Source organism: Petaurus breviceps, unplaced genomic scaffold (assembly GCF_028583685.1).
Source record: "Petaurus breviceps papuanus isolate PSGF00001 unplaced genomic scaffold, PetGlider_PUasm1.0 90897, whole genome shotgun sequence".
In the NCBI taxonomy this organism is placed as follows: Eukaryota; Metazoa; Chordata; class Mammalia; order Diprotodontia; family Petauridae; genus Petaurus; species Petaurus breviceps.
The window spans coordinates 13,397,004-13,416,823 of record NW_027187374.1 but is presented as its reverse complement, the minus strand read 5'-3'; the positions used below and the strand labels follow the sequence as shown (position 1 = coordinate 13,416,823).

At 35.5% G+C, this 19,820-nt stretch overlaps 1 protein-coding gene and 1 pseudogene across 11 annotated transcripts in view; one reads left to right on the top strand and one right to left on the bottom strand.

Annotated features, from left to right (window-relative positions):
- Positions 1 to 19,820, top strand: part of TTC3 (tetratricopeptide repeat domain 3) — a 189,011-nt gene that overhangs the window by 141,931 nt on the left and 27,260 nt on the right. For all 11 annotated transcript variants that reach the window (XM_069075029.1, XM_069075031.1, XM_069075032.1 and 8 more), the window contains 7 exons: positions 70 to 219; positions 2,132 to 2,271; positions 6,806 to 6,874; positions 7,459 to 7,555; positions 9,175 to 9,275; positions 18,372 to 18,462; positions 18,848 to 18,949. In XM_069075029.1, the coding sequence (XP_068931130.1) occupies positions 70 to 219; positions 2,132 to 2,271; positions 6,806 to 6,874; positions 7,459 to 7,555; positions 9,175 to 9,275; positions 18,372 to 18,462; positions 18,848 to 18,949 (750 nt within the window). The remainder of the gene's footprint in view (positions 1 to 69; positions 220 to 2,131; positions 2,272 to 6,805; positions 6,875 to 7,458; positions 7,556 to 9,174; positions 9,276 to 18,371; positions 18,463 to 18,847; positions 18,950 to 19,820) is intronic.
- LOC138151291 (U2 small nuclear ribonucleoprotein B'' pseudogene) lies at positions 4,633 to 6,683 on the bottom strand (annotated as a pseudogene).

Below are 19,820 nucleotides of genomic sequence, written 5' to 3'. Positions count from 1 at the left end.
CAAATATATATTGAATTCATATTCCTAGGGGTGTTTTTTTAAGCATGTGATTTTATGATTTAATTGTAGGGTGATATTTTACGAATGGAAAAGGAACATCAAGTATTACAAGAACAACTTAAAGAAGCAAGTGAAAAATATGAGCAATTGAAGAATAGAAGTACAGAGGAGACCAAAGAGCTAGAAGAAAAGCTGAAAAGAACGATGGAAGAAAATAAGGTGATCTTGCCATCCAAGACATTATAAGACAAGACAATTATAGTCCAAGTCTCCATAAAGCTTTTAGAATATTGATTTTTTAAAATCTCTCAATAGTTTCCATAGAAGTTTTCTTCTATAATGCTGTAATAATATCTTAACCAATAGTAGTTTAAAAGCTTGAGTTTTGGCCCTAAAGAAGTTGAAGAAAATACATCTTCCTCCCTTGTTTACAGAGGTCTGGGACTATAGATATGGAACATTACACATACTCTCAAATCAGTTAACGTGTTGATTATGGACTGCTTTTTTTCCTTTTCTTTTTCTTCTTTGTATATGGGATTGGGATCTTTGGGTAGGAAGAAAGGGAGGGAGGGATGTATTCAGAATTGAAAGTGATATAAAAAAAATATCAACAACAGTTATTTAAAAGAGAAAAAAAAACAAGGACCATATTACCACTGGTAGAAAGACTGTTAAAGACAAGGATAAACAAGAATAGGCCAGTTAGAGCACCAAAGATAGCTCCTGCCTGGGAAGTTTTTACTATCTTAGTTGATTGCTAACTGAGGCCTGGTGGTATCCAGCTATCTAGTGAACTGTGTTTCTGGGCTAGAATTCATTAAGCCTTAAAGAGCTTTAATCGTCTTTAGTTAGCTCAGGTCCCCTACAAGTGAATTGTTACACTTCTCTATCTAGGAACCTGTATATCTAAAGGAAAAGACATGCTAAAGAATGTTCTTGTCTTCACAGTCTCAGTCACTCAGTTGCCTGCTGAGAGCAAAGGTCTTACCTAGTCATGGGAAATTTTAGTAATACTTAAGATAAAGTTTAAGGTTCTCCTTAAAACAATAAGAAATAAGAGTCTGTACCCTAGTATGAATCCATTTAATCAGGAAACTTTCTTATTCACATGTAGCTGATATTAACTTTATTGTATGAATGGAAGCTTTAGTTGAGGGGAAAGCATAATTAAGTAATACTGCAGCATTTAATATAAAGGATAGTGCCAGAGTCAGGGTTTTACAACATGGGACTTTTGCAAACTGAAATAGGGGGTTCTGGGGACCAGAGAGCAGGAGTTACAAAGGAGATATTTAAAAAGGAAAGGAAAGGAAAAACCGGGAGAATGCCAGAGATAAAACATCTATTTGAAAATTTTGCCTAGGGACAGCAAAGGGAAAGAAAACTTCTCCCTTTTACTTCTGTCTTTTGCCACACATAACAACCTTGCTCCCCTTTTTCCAGGAGCCAGAATTTGAGCTCGTAATTTGTATCCTGGGAGCTTAATCAGTACATGTAGCATTATTTATATGGCAACATGTGTTCCAAGTTCTAAACACCCAACTTAGAAATGAAAATTTTGGAATACAACCCATTTGTGAGTTGAAATGTTTATTTCACTTATGTTGATAGTTAACATTTTTTTAAAAGAAAATTGAATTTGTGTCCTTTGCCTTTCCATAGGACACCTGAATTATCACTGTTTATCTGGTAGCAGCTACCTAAATTTCAGGCATCTAGAGTACTTGTGCTGTTAGCCTGAATTTCCCTTTCATGAGACTTTTTTATTCAACAGTGTTGCTTGTTAGAAGATATCTCTCTAGTGCTAGATAAGAATGATCTATAATTCTGTGCCAGTTGTTGATGGGTAAGTGCTTTTTTCCAGAATGTTTGTCTTTACTATTTCTCCTACAATCCTTTTTAATTAATTTACATTTATAAAAGTGTTTTCTAAATAAAAGGAATATTCAACTCATTCTCTTAACATGATCACCATTTTCTTAATAGGATAGTTCAAATTAATGAGGTTTTATGGTATATATTAAAGGAAAATTGTACATGTCAGTTTTCAAGTTTATGAAAGTCAAATGTCTTTTTTATTTACTATTGTTTAAATCAACTTTGCCATTAATTTAATCTTTGATCATAGATTTCCAAGACTGAATTGAATTGGTTTAATCAAGATTTGGAAATAGAAATGAAAAAATGGCAACAGGAAAAAAAGGAAAATCAAGAAAAATTAAAAACTTTAAGAAATAAAGTTAAAAAGCTTACAGATACCAGTGAAGTGTAAGTAGCAAGACTAAAAAGTGGCCATGTATTGATATTATTTAAAAGTACTTACATATTTTAACAATTCTAATGATAACTTGTAGATTAAGCTGAATGAGATCTATTGATATTATGTAGACTCATTTTACCTAACACTATTTCATTTCATAATCATTTTTATGTAATATCTTGAAAATATTTAAATAATTTCATATCTAATTTAAACATTAACTGAATCTGGAAAGGAGTGAACTGGATACTATTTCTAGAGAGGAAGTCAGGTATAATGGAAGGAGGAGCAGATGGGAATCTGGAGACCTGGATTCTAATCCCAGCTTCGCAGCTTTGTACAAGTCAGTGATCCACTCTGGAGCTTTCCCCATCATAGTTCTGCCACTTACTTTTGTGGCCTTGGGCACAAAAACCTTATTTTCCTCATCTGTAAAATGCAGAGCTGAACAATTTGACCACTAAGATCTTCCTTCAGTTCAGAATCTGTTATCTTAGATTTATATAGTTTTTCCAACTATAAAAATCTATTTCCTCTATATATATTCATATACATGTATTTATGTAATATTTATTACTTTTCTCTTATGTCCCCAAAATTACTGAAATTGTATACTGTAATTTGAGGAACACAGTATGTCCTAGATCACCCCTAAACAAAATTGTGAAGTAGGCTATTTATCTTCAGGTTTCTCTGTCTACCCTTCTTTCCCATGTCTTGTGTTTCCACCCACCTCCAACCTTCCTCTCTCACACACACCCAGGTGTAGCACCTGTTCTGAACCTATTTCTCTATTATCAGAACTTGGCATGTATATATCCTATCCAAGTCATGATGGAAAAGATCTAATAAACTAATTCTTGATAAATATTAATGGTTTTGTTGTTTAGTTGTTTCAGTAATGTCTAACTCTTTGTGACCCCATTTGGAGTTTTCCTGGCAAAAATACTGGAGTGGTTTTACATTTTCTTCTCCAGCTTATTTTATAGATGAGGAGACTGAGGCAAACAGGGTTAAGTAACTTGCCCAGGTTCACACAGCTAGTAAGTGTCTGAGGCCAGATTTGAACTCAGGTCCTCATGACTCCAGGGCAAACACTTAACTGACTGAGTTATCCCTCAGAAAGAGATTTTAAAGAAGTGTAAAGGAATGGATATTTAATGATATGATATCATATACAGGATAAAATGGTAGGAAATATAGGCAGACCTTATTCCCTTACGTTCATGCCACATAAAATGACCTACTATTCCAGTTAGGTGTAAGGCTGACCCTGCACATATCACACTGTTTGCATTGCTATCTTTTAATAATCATTCAGGTACCCAGCCAGGATATGTGCCACAATGTAGTATACTGGCAGATCCCCAGACAGTGGACTACCATACAGTCTGATATTCTCTATTTGATTATACCCAGTAAGACAACCTGAGTCTTTCTTAGAGGACCTCAGAGATTCAAAGGCAATTAGAAGCCATTATTCTAAGACTGATGCACTTTCCAGGTGTACATTGTTCTCATCTTTGAAGGGCATTGTACTCCCCTTTGTATCTATCTTGTAAGTGTATTGTCTCCCTCATTCACAAGAACTATCAACTCCTTGAGGGAAGGGACTATTTTTGCGTTTCTTTGTGTCCCTAGCCTTTAGCACAGTGTGTCTAAATTATTGGCTGACTGACTGAGGGCTATGCTTCCAAGGGCCACACTAAAACAGGATTTGCCAGAATGAAATTACCACTTATACTAAAGAACATATTACCCTCTTGATTACAGTTCCATTTTTATAGTAAGATTCATTTATTATTGCTTTTATCTCTGACAATTCAGAGAAAAATTATAAGCTTTTGTATCATGTTTACATACTTCCAAACAAAGATTTAAACCTATGTTCTTAAATTTGTTTGCTTATACTCAGAATTAGACCCTTTGCTCTTTTTTCTATGAAAAGCGTGTCATATTTCTTTTAAAGACATGTATAAGGATCAAAAATTTTTGTTGTGTCACTATAATTATTTTTAAATTTTTCTATATTCAGGAATTAGAAGTATTGTTTTTGCGTGAGTATGGAGCAGTTATTTATATTGTATTTAGGAAGTGTCCATAAGAAGCCTTTAAGCCCCACCCCTCACTTGCTCTGGCTTTCTTGCTCTCACACCCTGTGCGCCCCCCTCCCCCCCCAACTCAGTCACTTCAACTTGCCCTAACACTGGCAAGTCAGAGTTCTCAGAGAAAAATGACTGCCTTGTAGCTACAAGGTGCTAGGGGTCACCTTACTATGAGGGAATATACTCCCCTACTTAATATTTCATCAGTATAATTCCTACTTACACAATACCAGCTACTTAATAATGACATCATTAGATCTTAACCATTTACTAAAAGCAAAAGCAATAATAATTATAATATCAAAGGTACTCGGTATAAATAAATTCAGGAATAATCAGTGCATCACAGTCCAAACAAACCTGATTCATACTCTTCTAACAGTGCACTAAGTAGGGACACATTTATATAAACTTTACAGGGAAGCACATGAGTGAGAAAAAACCAATAGCAATTACCTTAGTTTAGACCTTCATCACCTCTCACCTAGACTATTGCAAAGAACTCCTTATTTGTCTCCCTGCCTCAGATCTTTTCCCACAACTGCCAAAGTGATTTGCCTTGTACTGATTTGACTATATCACTCCTCTATTGAATAAACATCATACTTCCAAAAGGATAAACTATAAACTCTCCTTTTTTAGCCCTTCACAATTCAACCCTGACCAATCTTTCCAGCTTCCTTATACAGTGATTCAAAACAGTTTAGCTTTTTTCAAAAATGTGATGGTAACCAGGTTATGCATAAGCATGTAGTCAAAACCTATTTGCAAATGAAATATAAGTTATTTCTATAATCCAGAAGAAATCTGAGAAATGTAAGGGTAACTCCAGCTTAGTGCATACTATTTGTTCATATAAAAATCTAGTTATTCTAAATGTATGTGTGTGTGGTTTATATATGGAGAGAGAGAGAGAACAAGAACATGTCTCCCCTGATAAGAATAGATTCTTGAAAACAGAAATTGTTTCATTTTTTGTCTTTGTATATCTAACACATAGTAAATGCTTAATAAATATAGACTGATGTAAAAAGTTGCACTTTAGCCATGCATTCAGGGGAACTAAGAATTCTGGGAGGGAGTAGTAAGGAGATTTTGTATTCCAGTCATGGGGAGCAATAGGCAGTGTAAAGTTTGGGAGTTGGGTGTATGTTGTATTTAAGAAACTGCAAGAAAGTAAATTTGATTAATTAATGCTTATATTTTAATCTTATTTTATATTAAAATACAGTAAAATTACCATAATATATGCATCTTAGGATAAAGATAAAGTTGGTGTTTCTTGGATGTAAAAAAGAATTTTGCATCCATTGTACTGACTTGAGTCAAAAACTTTTGCTCAGATCAAGTGTTAAAAATGAAACAGAAGAGAAATTTTTGAAAGTTTTTGCATGATACATTATGTATGACACTTGTTAAGTATGAAGCCAACTTTTTTTTTTACTGCAGATCAATTTAATTGTACAGAATAAAGACTTTTGCATGTTAACAATACCTTAAACTTTTAAGAATATTAGAAAATTTGAGTTTTTTAGTAAAAAAAACTATACACAAAATGTTTTATTATTTATTGCCCTTAAAATTCTTCAGAGTTTCTCAATTAGATATTTTGAAATCAAAGAACAAAAACTATAAATAAAACTATATCCTTTAAAGAGGAATATCCATAATGTTATTTCTTGGCATAAGTAATCTTCATGGCATGAGGGGGAGTTGTGATCTTAAAACTTTGTAGGGCCTCTATGGTAGTACCAGCCCTTCCATCATTTTTAAACACCAAAAGAGCTGTGTTATATGTCCCAGTTACCAACTGTACTTCTTTGAAACCAAAAAAATAATTAAATAGCATAGACAACATCATCTCATTAGCCTTGTTTGATAAACTGTTGAGGAGTAAATTATAATTTGGTGAATAGTCAGGCACCTTAGGATTTGGTGTTGAGTTTCCTTTACTGTTAGCTGTATTTGGTGTTCTCTGACCAGGTTTTTTGTTTGAGGCCTTAGCAAACAGCTTTTTTTAATCAGCAAAAGTACTGCACATTTTATAGATTAAATTAGAATCTGTTTTTATGTGTTGAATGCTCATGGATTTGTCATAAAATGGTAATCCTTTTATCTTCAAGCATTTGTAAATGAGCCAGGTTTTTAAATATAACAGATACTTGTCCTCTCATCTTCATTGTCTTTATTAAAGCCACAACAACCAACTATAAGGCCAATTGAAAAAAGAGTGCATACAGTGATCTCATCAGTTCTTTTGTGATTTCATTCATGTTGTTGATACAGATTATATGATTTGATCTGATATCTGTGTTTTAGGTTAAATTTTTTAAACCTGAGGCCTCTGTCTCTTTTCTTGATCTCCTCTGAGCTGGAGTACCTCAAGTTGTTTTTTGACCTGAAGGCTCAAACTTAATTTCCTGCTTATTTTTCATAGATATGCACGAAATAATGAAGAAAAGGATCAACAGTATGCATCACACTTGGATGAATTTCTCAAAATCAGGTCAGTTTTTAAAAATATTTATATACATAGAATAATATCTTTTTTATTTGGACACCTAGATCTTCAATAAATACTTCCCTGCTAAGATTACCTTCTGTCTGATATATTTTATATATGTTTTATCTGTGTGTGTGTGTACACACACACACACACACATACTTTCATATACACACATACATGCATACATATATATGTATATACACATAGAAACACACACATGTGTATCTTAATATATGCTGCATTATTTTCATGTTTGTCTTCCCCAAAAGAGTGAGTTCCTTGAGAAGAGGGACTGTTTGTACCTGTCTTTGTATTCTTATTACACATATTAAAGACCTAATAAATACTTATTAATAATAAATACTTATTAAGATACAAGCATCCCCACTCTATACCCACCCCCCAAACCCAGTGAATTGTTGCCTGTAATCCTATTAAATGTGTACTCTGATTGTTGTATAGCAAAGCATTTAAATATATGCTATTGTAAGAGATGTAAGTAATTTCTTTATAACAAAAATAAATCTGCATGCAGTATCTTGCTGTCATAAAATATTTCAAGGTTTTTTTTTTAATGTTCATAGTAATAAATTTGCAAATGAAAAATTGAAACTGGAGGAACTTATAAAGAAGGGAAAAGAGAATTACCAGGAAACTATTAAAAGAGCTGTGGCTGCGGAGGTGAGTCTGATTGTACTGTTTTTTCCATGACATTTTGAGATGAGTGAAGTGGATGCATTTCAAAAATGTATGATATGGGGCAGCTAGATGGTACAGTGAATAGAGCACGAGCCCTGGAGTCAGGAGGACCTGAGTTCAAATCCGGCCTCAGACACTTAACACAAAAACTCGCTGTATGACCTTGGGCAAGTCACTTAACCACAATTGCCCTTCAAAAAAACCTGTATGACAACTCAAGAAATACTTTTTGCCATGTTGGCTTCGTTTATTGATGGCATATATACTCTTTTAGTGTACGGGAACTTAAATGGGTTCCAATTGGGACGTTTCACAGCACTTAAAATCAAACTGTTAGGCAATGAAAGGTTGGCAGCATTTTGTTTGGATCTAATTTCTCTGAATTGAAAGCATTGTGGCACAATGGAAAAGACCCAGGATTTGGAGTCAGAAGACCTATGTTCAAATTCCATTTTATTTCCTACATGACTTTGAGCAAATTACTTCCCCTCTTTGGGTCTCAGTTTCTTCATCTGTAAAATGAGGGAAAAGTCTTTCCATCTCTAAATCTATAAAGGTTTTACCTCTTTATATTTGATCATAATTCCACTGTATAACTTTCCACCATTAAGGGCTGATGATTACTTTATGATGAAAACAGATTTCTGCTAAGGATTAGATTGGCCCTGTTAAATTTGAATTTGTTATATTCTTGAATTTTAAAACAGCAAATAAAACTTGACACTTCATTAGTTACCTCCAGACCTGTATCTCCACCCCTGTTTGAAGATGGCATAAAATACCAAGTAGGAACAACATAAACCTATCTCCCCTCATGTCATTGATTTCCACCTATCCTCAAACTGTGTCTTTCCCTTTCTTAAAAAAAAAGGGGAGGAGAGGGAGAAGGAAATTTTAATGTTATACACACACACACACACGCACACATCTGTATGAATTTTATGTGAATAGAGCTATCTATATCTATCTATATATATATATGGATATAACATAGTAGATTTTATGCAGGACAAGTTTTTTTTTTCTCCCTTTCTCTATTAAAAAGCTGAGAAAACATGGTCCTTCAAAAAAAACCCTACTAAATCCCAAGTTCACTCTCTTGTCCCTACTCATGGCTCCTTCCACACATTGCCCTGACCTGGGATAGTTCTTGGAATTGCCAACCAGGAAAATTGGAGGAGTTTAGAAAGGGCCCTTTCCTGAAACTTAACCTCTCCATAGTATATGATTATAATACCAGCATAGAGAAATCAATCTCTCTGTCCCATTAGAGTCCTTTAATGAAGAAAGTAGCCTTTTCATTCTCCCCAGGACTTTCTACCACAGCACACTTACCAATCCTACTTTTATTGATAGAAAGTGTTTATTTCCATGTCTTTCTAAATTTTAGATACTTTAGTTTCACAGTTTTCTTATTCCTATATTCATCTTTATAAGTGACCAAAAGCCAAGATATTCCATTGAATAATCATCTGACTGAAGTTGTGAAAGAGATAAGAACTATGAACCTAAAGCATTTTAAAATTAAAATTAATCTATAATACATGAGAAATGTTGCCACATTTTATTTTTTAAGATGTTTAAAATTTCTCCAATTTTAGGTGTCTGTACTTGAAAACTGGAAGAATACTGATGTGAATAAATTGCAGATCAGTGCATCAAAAGCAGAAATGTATGTTAAGAACCTAAAGTCAATGAACAGGTACTATGTGACTTTCTAGCTTTCTTTGCATGTCGTTTAGTAAGTGGAGGCAAGATTGATAAATTAGAGATTTAAGATATTCAAGGCATTTTATTTTATTTTTGACACTTTGGGGAAAGATTTAATTGTCCTTCAGCCGATTAAAATGTGATGGGGCATATGCTACAAATGCAAATATGACCCTTACATGTCTAGACTATGTAACAGTAAGGCCATCAGTAAGATACTAATATAATCATCCTTTTTAAAAACTTATTAATTTTTTGCATTTTTTTTTTCTGTTTGAATCTTAAGTTCCAAATTATCTCCCATCCTCCTACACCTCCCCTACCCACTAAGGCAGACAAAATGATTATCAATTAATTATACATGTGAAATCATGCAAAATACATTTCCATATTAGCCACATGACAAAAGAAAGAAAGTTTTTAAATTATGCTTCAGTTTGCACTCAGAGTTCATCAGTTCTCTTTCTGGAGGTGGGTGGCATTTTTTCATCATGAATACTTTGGAATTGTCTTAGATTGTATTGATCAGAGCATAGTTGATCATCATCACAACATTGCTATGTGAAAAATGATTTACCAGTTTTTCTCACTTCAGTTTACCTCAGTTTATAGAGGTCTTGCCAAGTTTTTTTTGAAACTACCACCTTTATCATTTCTTATAGTACAACAGTACTCCATCACAATGTATGCTACAACTTGTTCACCCATTGCACAGTTGATGAGCATCCCCCCAATTTCCAGTTCTTTACCACCACAAAAAGAACTCCCATATAAATATATTTTGTATATATAAATCCTTTTCCTTTTTCTTTGATCTCTTTGGGGGTACAGCCCTAATAGTGGTATTGCTAAATCAAAGGGTATGAAGAATTTTATAGCCTTTTGGGCATAGTTCCAAATTGTTCTTCAGAATGGTTGGATCAGTTCAGAACTCCACCAATAGTTTGTTAGTATACTTATTTTTACTCATTCTTTCAAGTATTTGTCATTTCTGATACAAAAGAAGTGGTACTTCAAAAGTTGTTTTAATTTGCATTTCTCTTATCAGTAGGGATTTAGAGCATTTTTTCATAAGACTACAAGTAACTTGTATCTTCTTCTGAAAACTGCCTCTTCATATCCTTTGACCATTTATCAATTGGGGAATAGCTCTTATTTTTATAAATTTGACTCAGTTCCCTATAAGTATTTAAGAAATGAGGCCTTTATCAAAGAAACTTGCCGTAAAAATTTTTTATATTACTCCATTGTCTATGGTCCCTTTTAACAAAATATAGATTCCCTGATTATCTCTTAATTAGGTCTACTTTTTGCTTTTGTTTTGTCAGAGATCATGATTGCTACCCCTACCTTTTTTACTTGGGCTAAAGCCTAATAGATTATGCTCCAGCCTTTTATTTTAATTCTATGTGTGTCTTTCTGTTTCAAGCATGTCTCTTATAAACGACATATTGTTGGATTCTGTTTATATCTATTCTGCTATCTGCTTCTGTTTTATAGTTAGCTTATTCCACTCACATTCTCAGTTACGATTATTTTGTTCTGTTTATTCTTCTCTTTCATCTTTTTATCCAGTCACTCCTTAGAAGTCTCTTTTACTTCTAACTACTGTCTCCTTTAATCTACCCTCCTTTTGTCAACTTCCCCTCTCCCCTCAACATCTCTCACCCCCTTCCCCTCTAATTTCTCTTTTGGGTAAGATAGATTTCTTTGCCCAACTGAGTGTATGTGACATATACATATATATATTTTTATTCTTTTCATTTTGAACCAATTCTAATGAGATTTAAGTTCAAGTATTGCCTTCTACCCCTCCATTTTCCCTCAACTATAAAAGCTCTTCTTTACAAACCTCTTTTATATGAGAAAACTTTCTCTATTCTACCTCTCTGTTCCCCTTTCTCCCACTTCATCCATCTTTATCAAAGACACAGATTTCCCTTTTTTTTTTTTTCTGAGATCAAGCCAACAATATTGAATGACACACATGCCCTCAGTCTATATGAACTTCTCCTAACTGCCCTAATAATGAAAAAGTTCCCATATGGGAATATACTCTTATGATTACTCTTTCATGTTTGCCTTTTTATTCTTCTCTTGAGGCTTGTGTTTGAATGTCAAATTTTTTATTCATCTCTGCTTTTTCCTCAGGAAGCTTTAAAATACTCTGTTCATTAAATGTCTATATTTACCACTGAAGGATTATATTCAGTTTTGATGGGTAAATGATTCTTGGTTGTAATCCTAGTTCTTTTGCCTTCCAGAATATCATATTTCAAGTTCACAGCTCTTTAAACATAGAAGCTGCTAAATCTTATGTGATCCTGACTGTGGCCTCACAGTATTTCAGTTATTTCTTTCTGGTACTTGAAGTATTTTCTCTTCAAACTGAAAGCTCTGGAATTTGACTGGGAGTTTTCATTTTGGGATCTTTTTTAGGAGGTGATTGGTGGATTCTTTCACTTTTTATTTTACCCTGTGGAACTCATATATAAGGGAAATTTTCCTTGATGATTTCTTGAAAGATGATGTCTAGGCTCTTTCTTTGATCATAGCTTTCAAGTAGTTCAGTAATTCTTAAATTATCTCTCCTCGATCTGTTTTCCAGATTAGATATTTTTCTGTTGAGATGTTTTACATTTTCTTCTATTTTTTTTTCATTGTTTTAACTCTGTATTATTATTTCTTAATGTCTCATGGAGTTACTATGTTCCATTTGCCCAGTTCTAATATTTAAGAAATTATTTGTTTCACTGAGCTTTTATACCTCATTTTCCTTTTGGCCAGTTCTTTTTTTTTTAAGGAGTTATTTTCAGCAGTGAACTTTTGTACTTCTTTTACCATTAGACCAGTTTTGGTTTTTTAAGGTGTTATTTTCTTCAGTATTTTTGTGTCTGTTTTCGCAAGCTGTTAATTCTCTTTTCATGATTTTCTAGCATCACTCCCTTTAACTCTTCTAGGAGTTCTTGTGGGACTTGGGTCTAATTATCATTTTTCTTTGAGGCTTTGCTTATAGTTGTTTTACATGGTTGTTTTATTCTGTTTGTCTTAGTCTTCCCTACCATTGTAGTAGCATTTTATGGTTAAGTTCTTTTTTGTTTTTGTTTGCTCATTTTTCCAGCCTATTTACTGACTTTGAACTTTATGTTAAAAGTAAGTGTAGGAAGGCACTGTCCCAAGCTTCAGATGTTTTTGTGCTACTGTTTTCAGACCTAGTTCTGGGAATCATTAAGTTTTTAGTGCTTACAAGGTGATGAATCAGGGGAGAAGTTTGGTTACTATTTTTCTGGTCAGCATTCTGGTCTTTACCCAGGAAGGGCCCCTCTTCCCCTACAGCAACAATTACTAGCATTCCTATCCACCTTAGAACTATGACTGTTCCCTTGTGACTGATTACTTACACTCCTTTCTGCCCTGGAACTGCAACCCAGAACTGCTTGTGAGCAATAAGAGTTGCCAGTTAGCACCTGCTGTACCCAGTGTCGGCAAAGGGTCACTTATAATCTTTTTCTGACCATTTATCAGACCCCCTTACTGTCTCTGAGCTGAAAGCTCCCAAAGATATTACTACTGCTCTTGCTCCTGCCATACTCTGTGCCAGCTCCCACCCTGGTGTGTCACAGACCTTTCCTGCTGACATCCTGCATTGTCTCAGACTGTAAAAATGTCTCACTTTGATCTTTTGTCGGCTCTATCACTCCAAAATTTGATTTGAGGAGTTATTTTAAAGTTGTTTGGGAGAAAATGTTGGGAGAATTCAGCTGGGTTGCTACCTGTATTCTGCCATCTTGGCTCTGCCTCAGCTCATCATTTTAAAGAGAATTTTTTGAAGTTATTATGATATGCAAATTATATTCATGATTTACAGTGCTTCATTAATCTTTACCATGTGAGAATAAGGTTGATTTGGGAACCATGGTGAGTTTCTAATAGTCTCATTGTCTAAATAATAAACCAGTATAATTCAACCTTGCCTTTCTACCATGCTCCACACACAATTATTGATTTTCTACTTCCCATTTTTTAACTCTATTTTAATAGCTTCATTAAATTAATTAATCAAAATTTTAAACACTAATAGTAAAAGGAACATTGATAAGTGAGTATTGTAGCCATAACTACCATGTGTTTTGTCTACTCTTTTCCTTTTGAATAAAGTTAACCTTTGCTATCCATATTCTAATCATGACTCTTAACCCACCAAGTCTTACTGATAGTTGGGAAGTAAAAATTGCTACCTTGTGTTAACATTTCTATTTTAAGTTAATTATTATTCATACTTCATGCATTGGCATATAGGTACCTGAGGGCATTGATTTTATTGCTGTTTCTTAAGTTTTTCCCCATCGCTATGGCTATTTTGCTTATATTTTAGTTGTTCTCCATGGTCTTTAGCTTGAAGAATATAGGCAAGCAGTTTTCTCTCTCTTCCCTTCCTTTACCCCATTCTTTTTTCAATTTAAATCCTTTTTAAATAAATAAGCAAGACTATCCAGGAAATAAATTGTAATGTCCTTGAGGTCAAGGACTGTTTTTTAATTTTTAACTTTCTTTATATTCTCTGCACCTATCACTTTTTTTTGCATATAGCAGACACTTAATAAATGCTGACCACAATTCCTATAGTATTCTGTTCTCAGACATCTATTTATCCAACTGTTCACTTCCCAAAACTGCCTTATTAATCTCCTAAAGTCCTTGTGTTTGATAATTAGCAAGGATGAAAATAACTCTTTGTGCCCCCTATTCCTTCAGTTTTTACCCACGATTTTAATCAGTGCTTTTTAGATTCCTTCTGGCAATATCATTTGTATCCATATCCATATGAAATCACAGATAGTGGAGTAGTCATGCAACTGGAGGAATCTTAGGAGGTTTTTAGTCATGATTTAGATGCATGTTCTCAAGGATAGAGTAAACCTGTCTGTTGTGATTATCAGGTTGACAGAGAGTTACCTCAGTATCCCTCTCATAACCCCAAGGAAGAAAATCAGCAACCACAACTTCTCATCTCTTCTTCCTTTCAAACCATTACTGGATGGTCTTTCACAAGTGTAGCAGCAAGCACCCCAGCGTCCCCAGGGTGGCTGCCAATACAGGTTCTTAGATCTGCTTTGTTAAAGGAAAGCAACTCAAAATGGGTTAATAAGCTTACTTTAATCAATCAAACATATATCGTTTACCTAGTTCAGGGGAAAAAGTTCAGCACCCCAAGCTTCAGAGTATACAGACAGAAGTTACAAGACAGAGAAACAGATCAAGCAGACAGGCTTCCAAACTGTCTAACCATTACATACATCCATACCTAATCAGTTACCAGAGAGGGAAGCATCAACATCTGGGTTTTTAAAGCTGGGGGGGGGGGGGGAGGCGCACGGGGAGCTATCAACGGCTGCCCAGAGTCTCATCTGGCCAAATCACACAACACTTCTCAAAATGAGCCCCAAAACAAAGTCTCACATCAGGGATTATATAGCCTTCTCCAGGGTCAGAGAATGTAACAACCCTCTTGACCCATTGCCCAATCACAAAGTATCTCCTGAGAAACAAGCCTCCCACCTCAGGCTCCAGGTACACTTTATCCTAGGGGCAGGGAAGATCTTAAAAATTTACATTCCTATAACAACAAGCAACATCTGTTCATCTATATTCTTTCCTTTTAGAACATGGGCTGTTTTGTCTAAAAGTAATCTTGCTCCCCTTCCTTTAGTAGGTGCCTCATTTTGACTCCAAGTGTAGTCAGGCTTTTTTGCCCCTCCTCTGTATGAAATATTTTTCAATGTCAGCCTGATGCATGTCAAAATTCTTTTTTGGCCATTTCTAGACTTTATAAAAATGTTTTCACCCTGGAATCATTCTGATTTCTTGATGTTTAAGAATCATATCATCCTCCCTAATTATCTGACAAGAATTCCTTAAGTCTCATTGCTGCCTTTTCTTCTAGGTGGGGGGGAACAATCTACATACAGTTTGAACATAGTAGTTATTTGGTTGTGGCAGAAATACAAACATGTTTCTGTAAAATTATCTCTGCTTTCCATGTTTGCAGAAAGTAAGATCCTCAGTCCTTACCCTTCTTACTGGTACCATCTCTGGAGAATTATTTACTCAGACCCCATTCTCCAGCCCCCATTGTCTGTTTCCTTTTTCTTATTCCCCTCAACCCAAATGCCTAATGTCCCACTCTAAAGCTACCCACACCTTCCACTCTAAAATGTGTTCTGGAAGGCCTGATTCATAGTTAACAAAGTTGATTTCATCTTAAATTGTTTCCTTTCATCTTCATTCCATCTTCTGGCTCTCACTAAGATCTGGCTCCCTTCTGAAGACACTCCCCTCCCTGGCCATACTTTCCAGTACCATTGCACTTTCACTCATACAACCCTACTGGTTGAGGTGGGGGACTTGAAATACTCCTCTTTCAGAGGGGGAGAGTCAGGATGGCAGAGAAGAAACAGGTCCTTTGCGCAACTCCAGCTCTCACCACCTTCTCCCACTACAGAACCCACTAAATGACACAGAGAAGCTAATCTCCCACTGAGGACAGCCCAGCAGGCTGGCAGCAAGTGGCCAGCACAGCACTCTGGGAGCCAAGCCCAGCTCCACCCCGAGGTTTTAGCCCCAGGCTGGGCCTGACCAGCTACCAGCTGGAGGGGACTCCAGATCACCAGCAGCTGTGGCAGTCCAGAATGATCAACACATATATGCAAAGAACAAAGTGAGAGATCAGTGCAGTGTGGACTTTGGCACCCAGTAGTTGGGAGTGTATTGGCTTTTGCCCCTGGGGTGAGAAGCCGCTGAGGGCTGCAGGCCACCATGTGGCAGCTTCAGCTCCTGGCCTGCAGACTATAGGGGGACCAAGCGACCAGTCTGAGGGGTAATCGCTCTTGCTTTAACCTGCTTGGATCTGGATTGCAGTCTAGGGTGGAGGTCCTGGGGTGTGTGACCAGCTTGCCAGAGCACGTGGAGGCTTCAGAGAGGGCACCCAACTAATACCTCCAGCAGCTGAGAAAGCCCCAGCATTTGGGATGAAGCTCCCCTGTCTAGTAGCAGAGTCCTACTGTGGCAAAAAGCCCAAAAGTCAAATAATTGAGTGGCAACATGACCAGGCAAAGGAAGCAAAGCAGACAGAAGAAACCAACATTAGACTCCTTTTTGGGGGACAAAAAGGAGCAAAGCATGGAAGAGGAGGAAGACAGTGAAGTCAGAACTCCTGCACCAAAAGCTTCAAAGGGAAATAAATACTAGCTGGTTACAGGCCATAGAGGACCTTAAGAAGCAGATAAGAAAAGTGGAGGAAAAATTGGGAAGAGAAATGAGAACAATGCAAGAAAATTATGAAGTGAGAGTCAACAGCCTGATTGAGGAAAATCACACTTTAAAAAATAGACTGACTCAAATGGCAAAAGAGTCTCAAAAAGGCAATGAGGAGAAGGCCTTAAAAAGCTGGACTTGCCAGATGGAAAAAGAATCTCAAAAGCTCACTGAGGAGAATCATTCCTTCAGAATTAGATTGGAGCAAATGGAAGCTAGTGACTTTATGAGAAATTGACATGCTGTTAAACAGATCCAAACAAATGAAAGAATAGAAGGCAGTGTGAAATATCTCATTGGAAAAACCACTGACCTGGAGAATAGATCCAGGAGAGATAATTTAAAAATTATTGGACTACCTAAAAGCCATGATCAAAGAAAGAACCTAGAAATCATCCTCTAAGAAATTCTCAAGGAAAACTGCCCTGATGTTTTAGAACCAGAGGGCAAAATAGAGGTTGAAAGAATCCACCAATCACCTCCTGAAAAAAGATCCCAAAAATAAAACTCCTAGGAATATTATAGCCAGGTTCCAAAATTCCCAAATCAAGGAGAGAATATTACAAGCAGCCAGGAAGAAACAATTTGAATATTGGGGAAACACAATCAGGATAACACAGGATCTTGTAGCTTCTACACTGAGGGATCAAAGGGCTTGGAATATGATATTCCAGAGGGCAAAGAAGCTGGAATTAAAAGCAAGAATCACCTACCCAGCAAAACTGAGTATCATGTTTCAGGGGAAAATATGGTCATTCAGTGGAATAGAGGACTTTCAAGCATTCTTGATGAAACAACCAGAGTTCAATAGAAAATTTGACATTCAGATACAAGAAGCTTGAGAAGGTAAACAGGGAAAAGAAATCATAAGGAATTTATCAAAGTTGAACTATTTACATTCCTACATGGAAAAATGATAATTGTAATTGTAACTGATGAAACTTTTCTCAATATGAAAATAGTTGAAGGGAATATATATATATATGTCTATATTGGAGGGTATACGGGTATATGAATACATATGTGAATTTGTGTATATATGTTTACAGATATACATAGATAGAGGGCACAGGACCAATTTAATAGGAAGGGATGATACTTAAAGGTGAAATTAAGAGGTGAGAGAGGAGTATAATGAGAGGAGATGGGGAGAGACAGAATGGGGTAAACTATCTCATACAGAAGAGGCAATGGAAAATGGTTACAATGGAGGGGAAGAATAGGAAGGCAAAAGGGAATGGGTCAACCTTAGTCTCATTGAATTTGGCTCGGGGAGGGAATGAAATACACACTAAATAGGGTATCTCACCCTACAAGAGAGTAGGGAGGAAGGGAATGAGAAGGGGGATGATGGAAGGGAGGGCAGGCTGGGGGGGGGGAGTTGGAAGCACCCACTTTTGAAAAGGGACAGGATCAAAGTAGAGAATAGAGCAGGTGGGAGGTAGTATAGGAGGGAGGGAAATATAGTCAGCCTTTTACAATATATCTACTATGGTAATGTTTTTGCACTAGCCACACATGTACAACCTATACTGAACTGTTTATCTTCCCAGTAAGGGTGGGTGACAAGGGAGGAAAGGAATGAATCTGGAATTCAAAGTTTTAAAATCAAATGTTTAAAAATATATATCTTTAAGTTTTGTTAAAATTATTGTTCCTTTTTGGGTCAGAGATCCAACTTATGAATTTAAATTAGTTGCTATGTGTACTCAGATACCTGTTGTTTCCGAATTTCTAAAATGAAAATTAATTCTAAATTTTGAAACTCTTTCAGTGGTTCTGCATCATATCTTAATTTGGAATCTGAGATTAATCACTGGGAGTCATTTATCTCAAAAATAAAAAAAGAAATTGAGAAGGCAGAGGTAAGCCTAATGTTTTCCACATATACAAATTTTTAAAACTTTCTAAAATTTCTCAAATTGACATTGGTAAATTGTGCGTAGTTAAGATTTATTATTAATATTTTCTTTACTTCAAAGATTTCTGTGTTCTATTGAAAGTATTAAAAAAACAAACTAGTACATGCAAGACAAATGTCTCTTGGCTTTAATTTAAATTTATGTCATGCAACTTAAGCTTTGTTTTTTAGTGAAGAGCATACAAGAAATACTGTTTTTCTCTAAGGGCTATATGATTTATTATATTCATTTTTATTGGGATTCCAAGATATTTTTGTACATACTAAGAAAAAAGAATAACTGATATTTGAAGTCTAAACTGACTGAATTTTTTGCCTCATAAATATAGTTGGAGTTTGAAGACCAAATTCAGAAAGTTAAAGCTGGTTCTCAACTTGATAAACTTTCTAAAGTAAAAGTTCCTGAATTTCCATTGCCTGCAAATAATTTAGTAAGTATCGCCACAGTGTAATTATGGTGGGGCTGTGGAGAGGTAGACACAGAAAATGAAGTCTCTAGTTCTACTTGGCAGAGTTCCTAAGTGAGAATTTGCTTCTTCTTAAACAAGATGGTTAATTCTGCTCCTGTTGAACTCTTAAAACTATTTACTTTTGTGATTTGGGTAACATATATGAAAACTTATTTTATGAGGACAGCATTTTTTTTACCACACCCTGAAGTGTTTGTTCTCCTTTCCTAGAAAGCTACCATTTTTAACTCCTTCTGATAATTCTTGAGCAGCTGTTGCCACAATCTTTGATTAGCACTTTTGGGTGATTCTACATGGTCTTGGCTTTAAATATTTGAGGGCAGAGACCAAGCTAAGAAGTCAGAAACTGTTTCCTTATCTGACAGAATAAAAATGAACATATAGGATGCCAGTTTTATTGGTCTAGAATGTAGAGTAATGTCTTGACCTCAATTTGAAATATTTCATTTTACCTAACAAAATAGATTTTGTAATTTGTAATTTCTAGAAAGGGTTATTAACAGTTGAGAAAATACTCCCCCTCACCTCTTTGCAGAGTTGGGAGCAATTTGATTGGCAGTAAATACAGACAAAATTGACGTGTGGGGTTAGTTTTGCTGAACTTTTATACCCAACCCACTCCCCCCTCCTTTTTGTTATAAGAAATGGTTTTGTTAATAAGAGGGAGAGAGGTATACATTTGGAAATGAAAGTGATGTAAAAACAAAAGATAGCAATACAGATTACTTAAAAGAAAATGTACCTCCTTTGCTTTTTTGCAGAAGTGGGGGACTGTGGGTGTGGAATATTGCATATACTCTCAGACACGGAGATGTATTGTTTGGTTTTACTG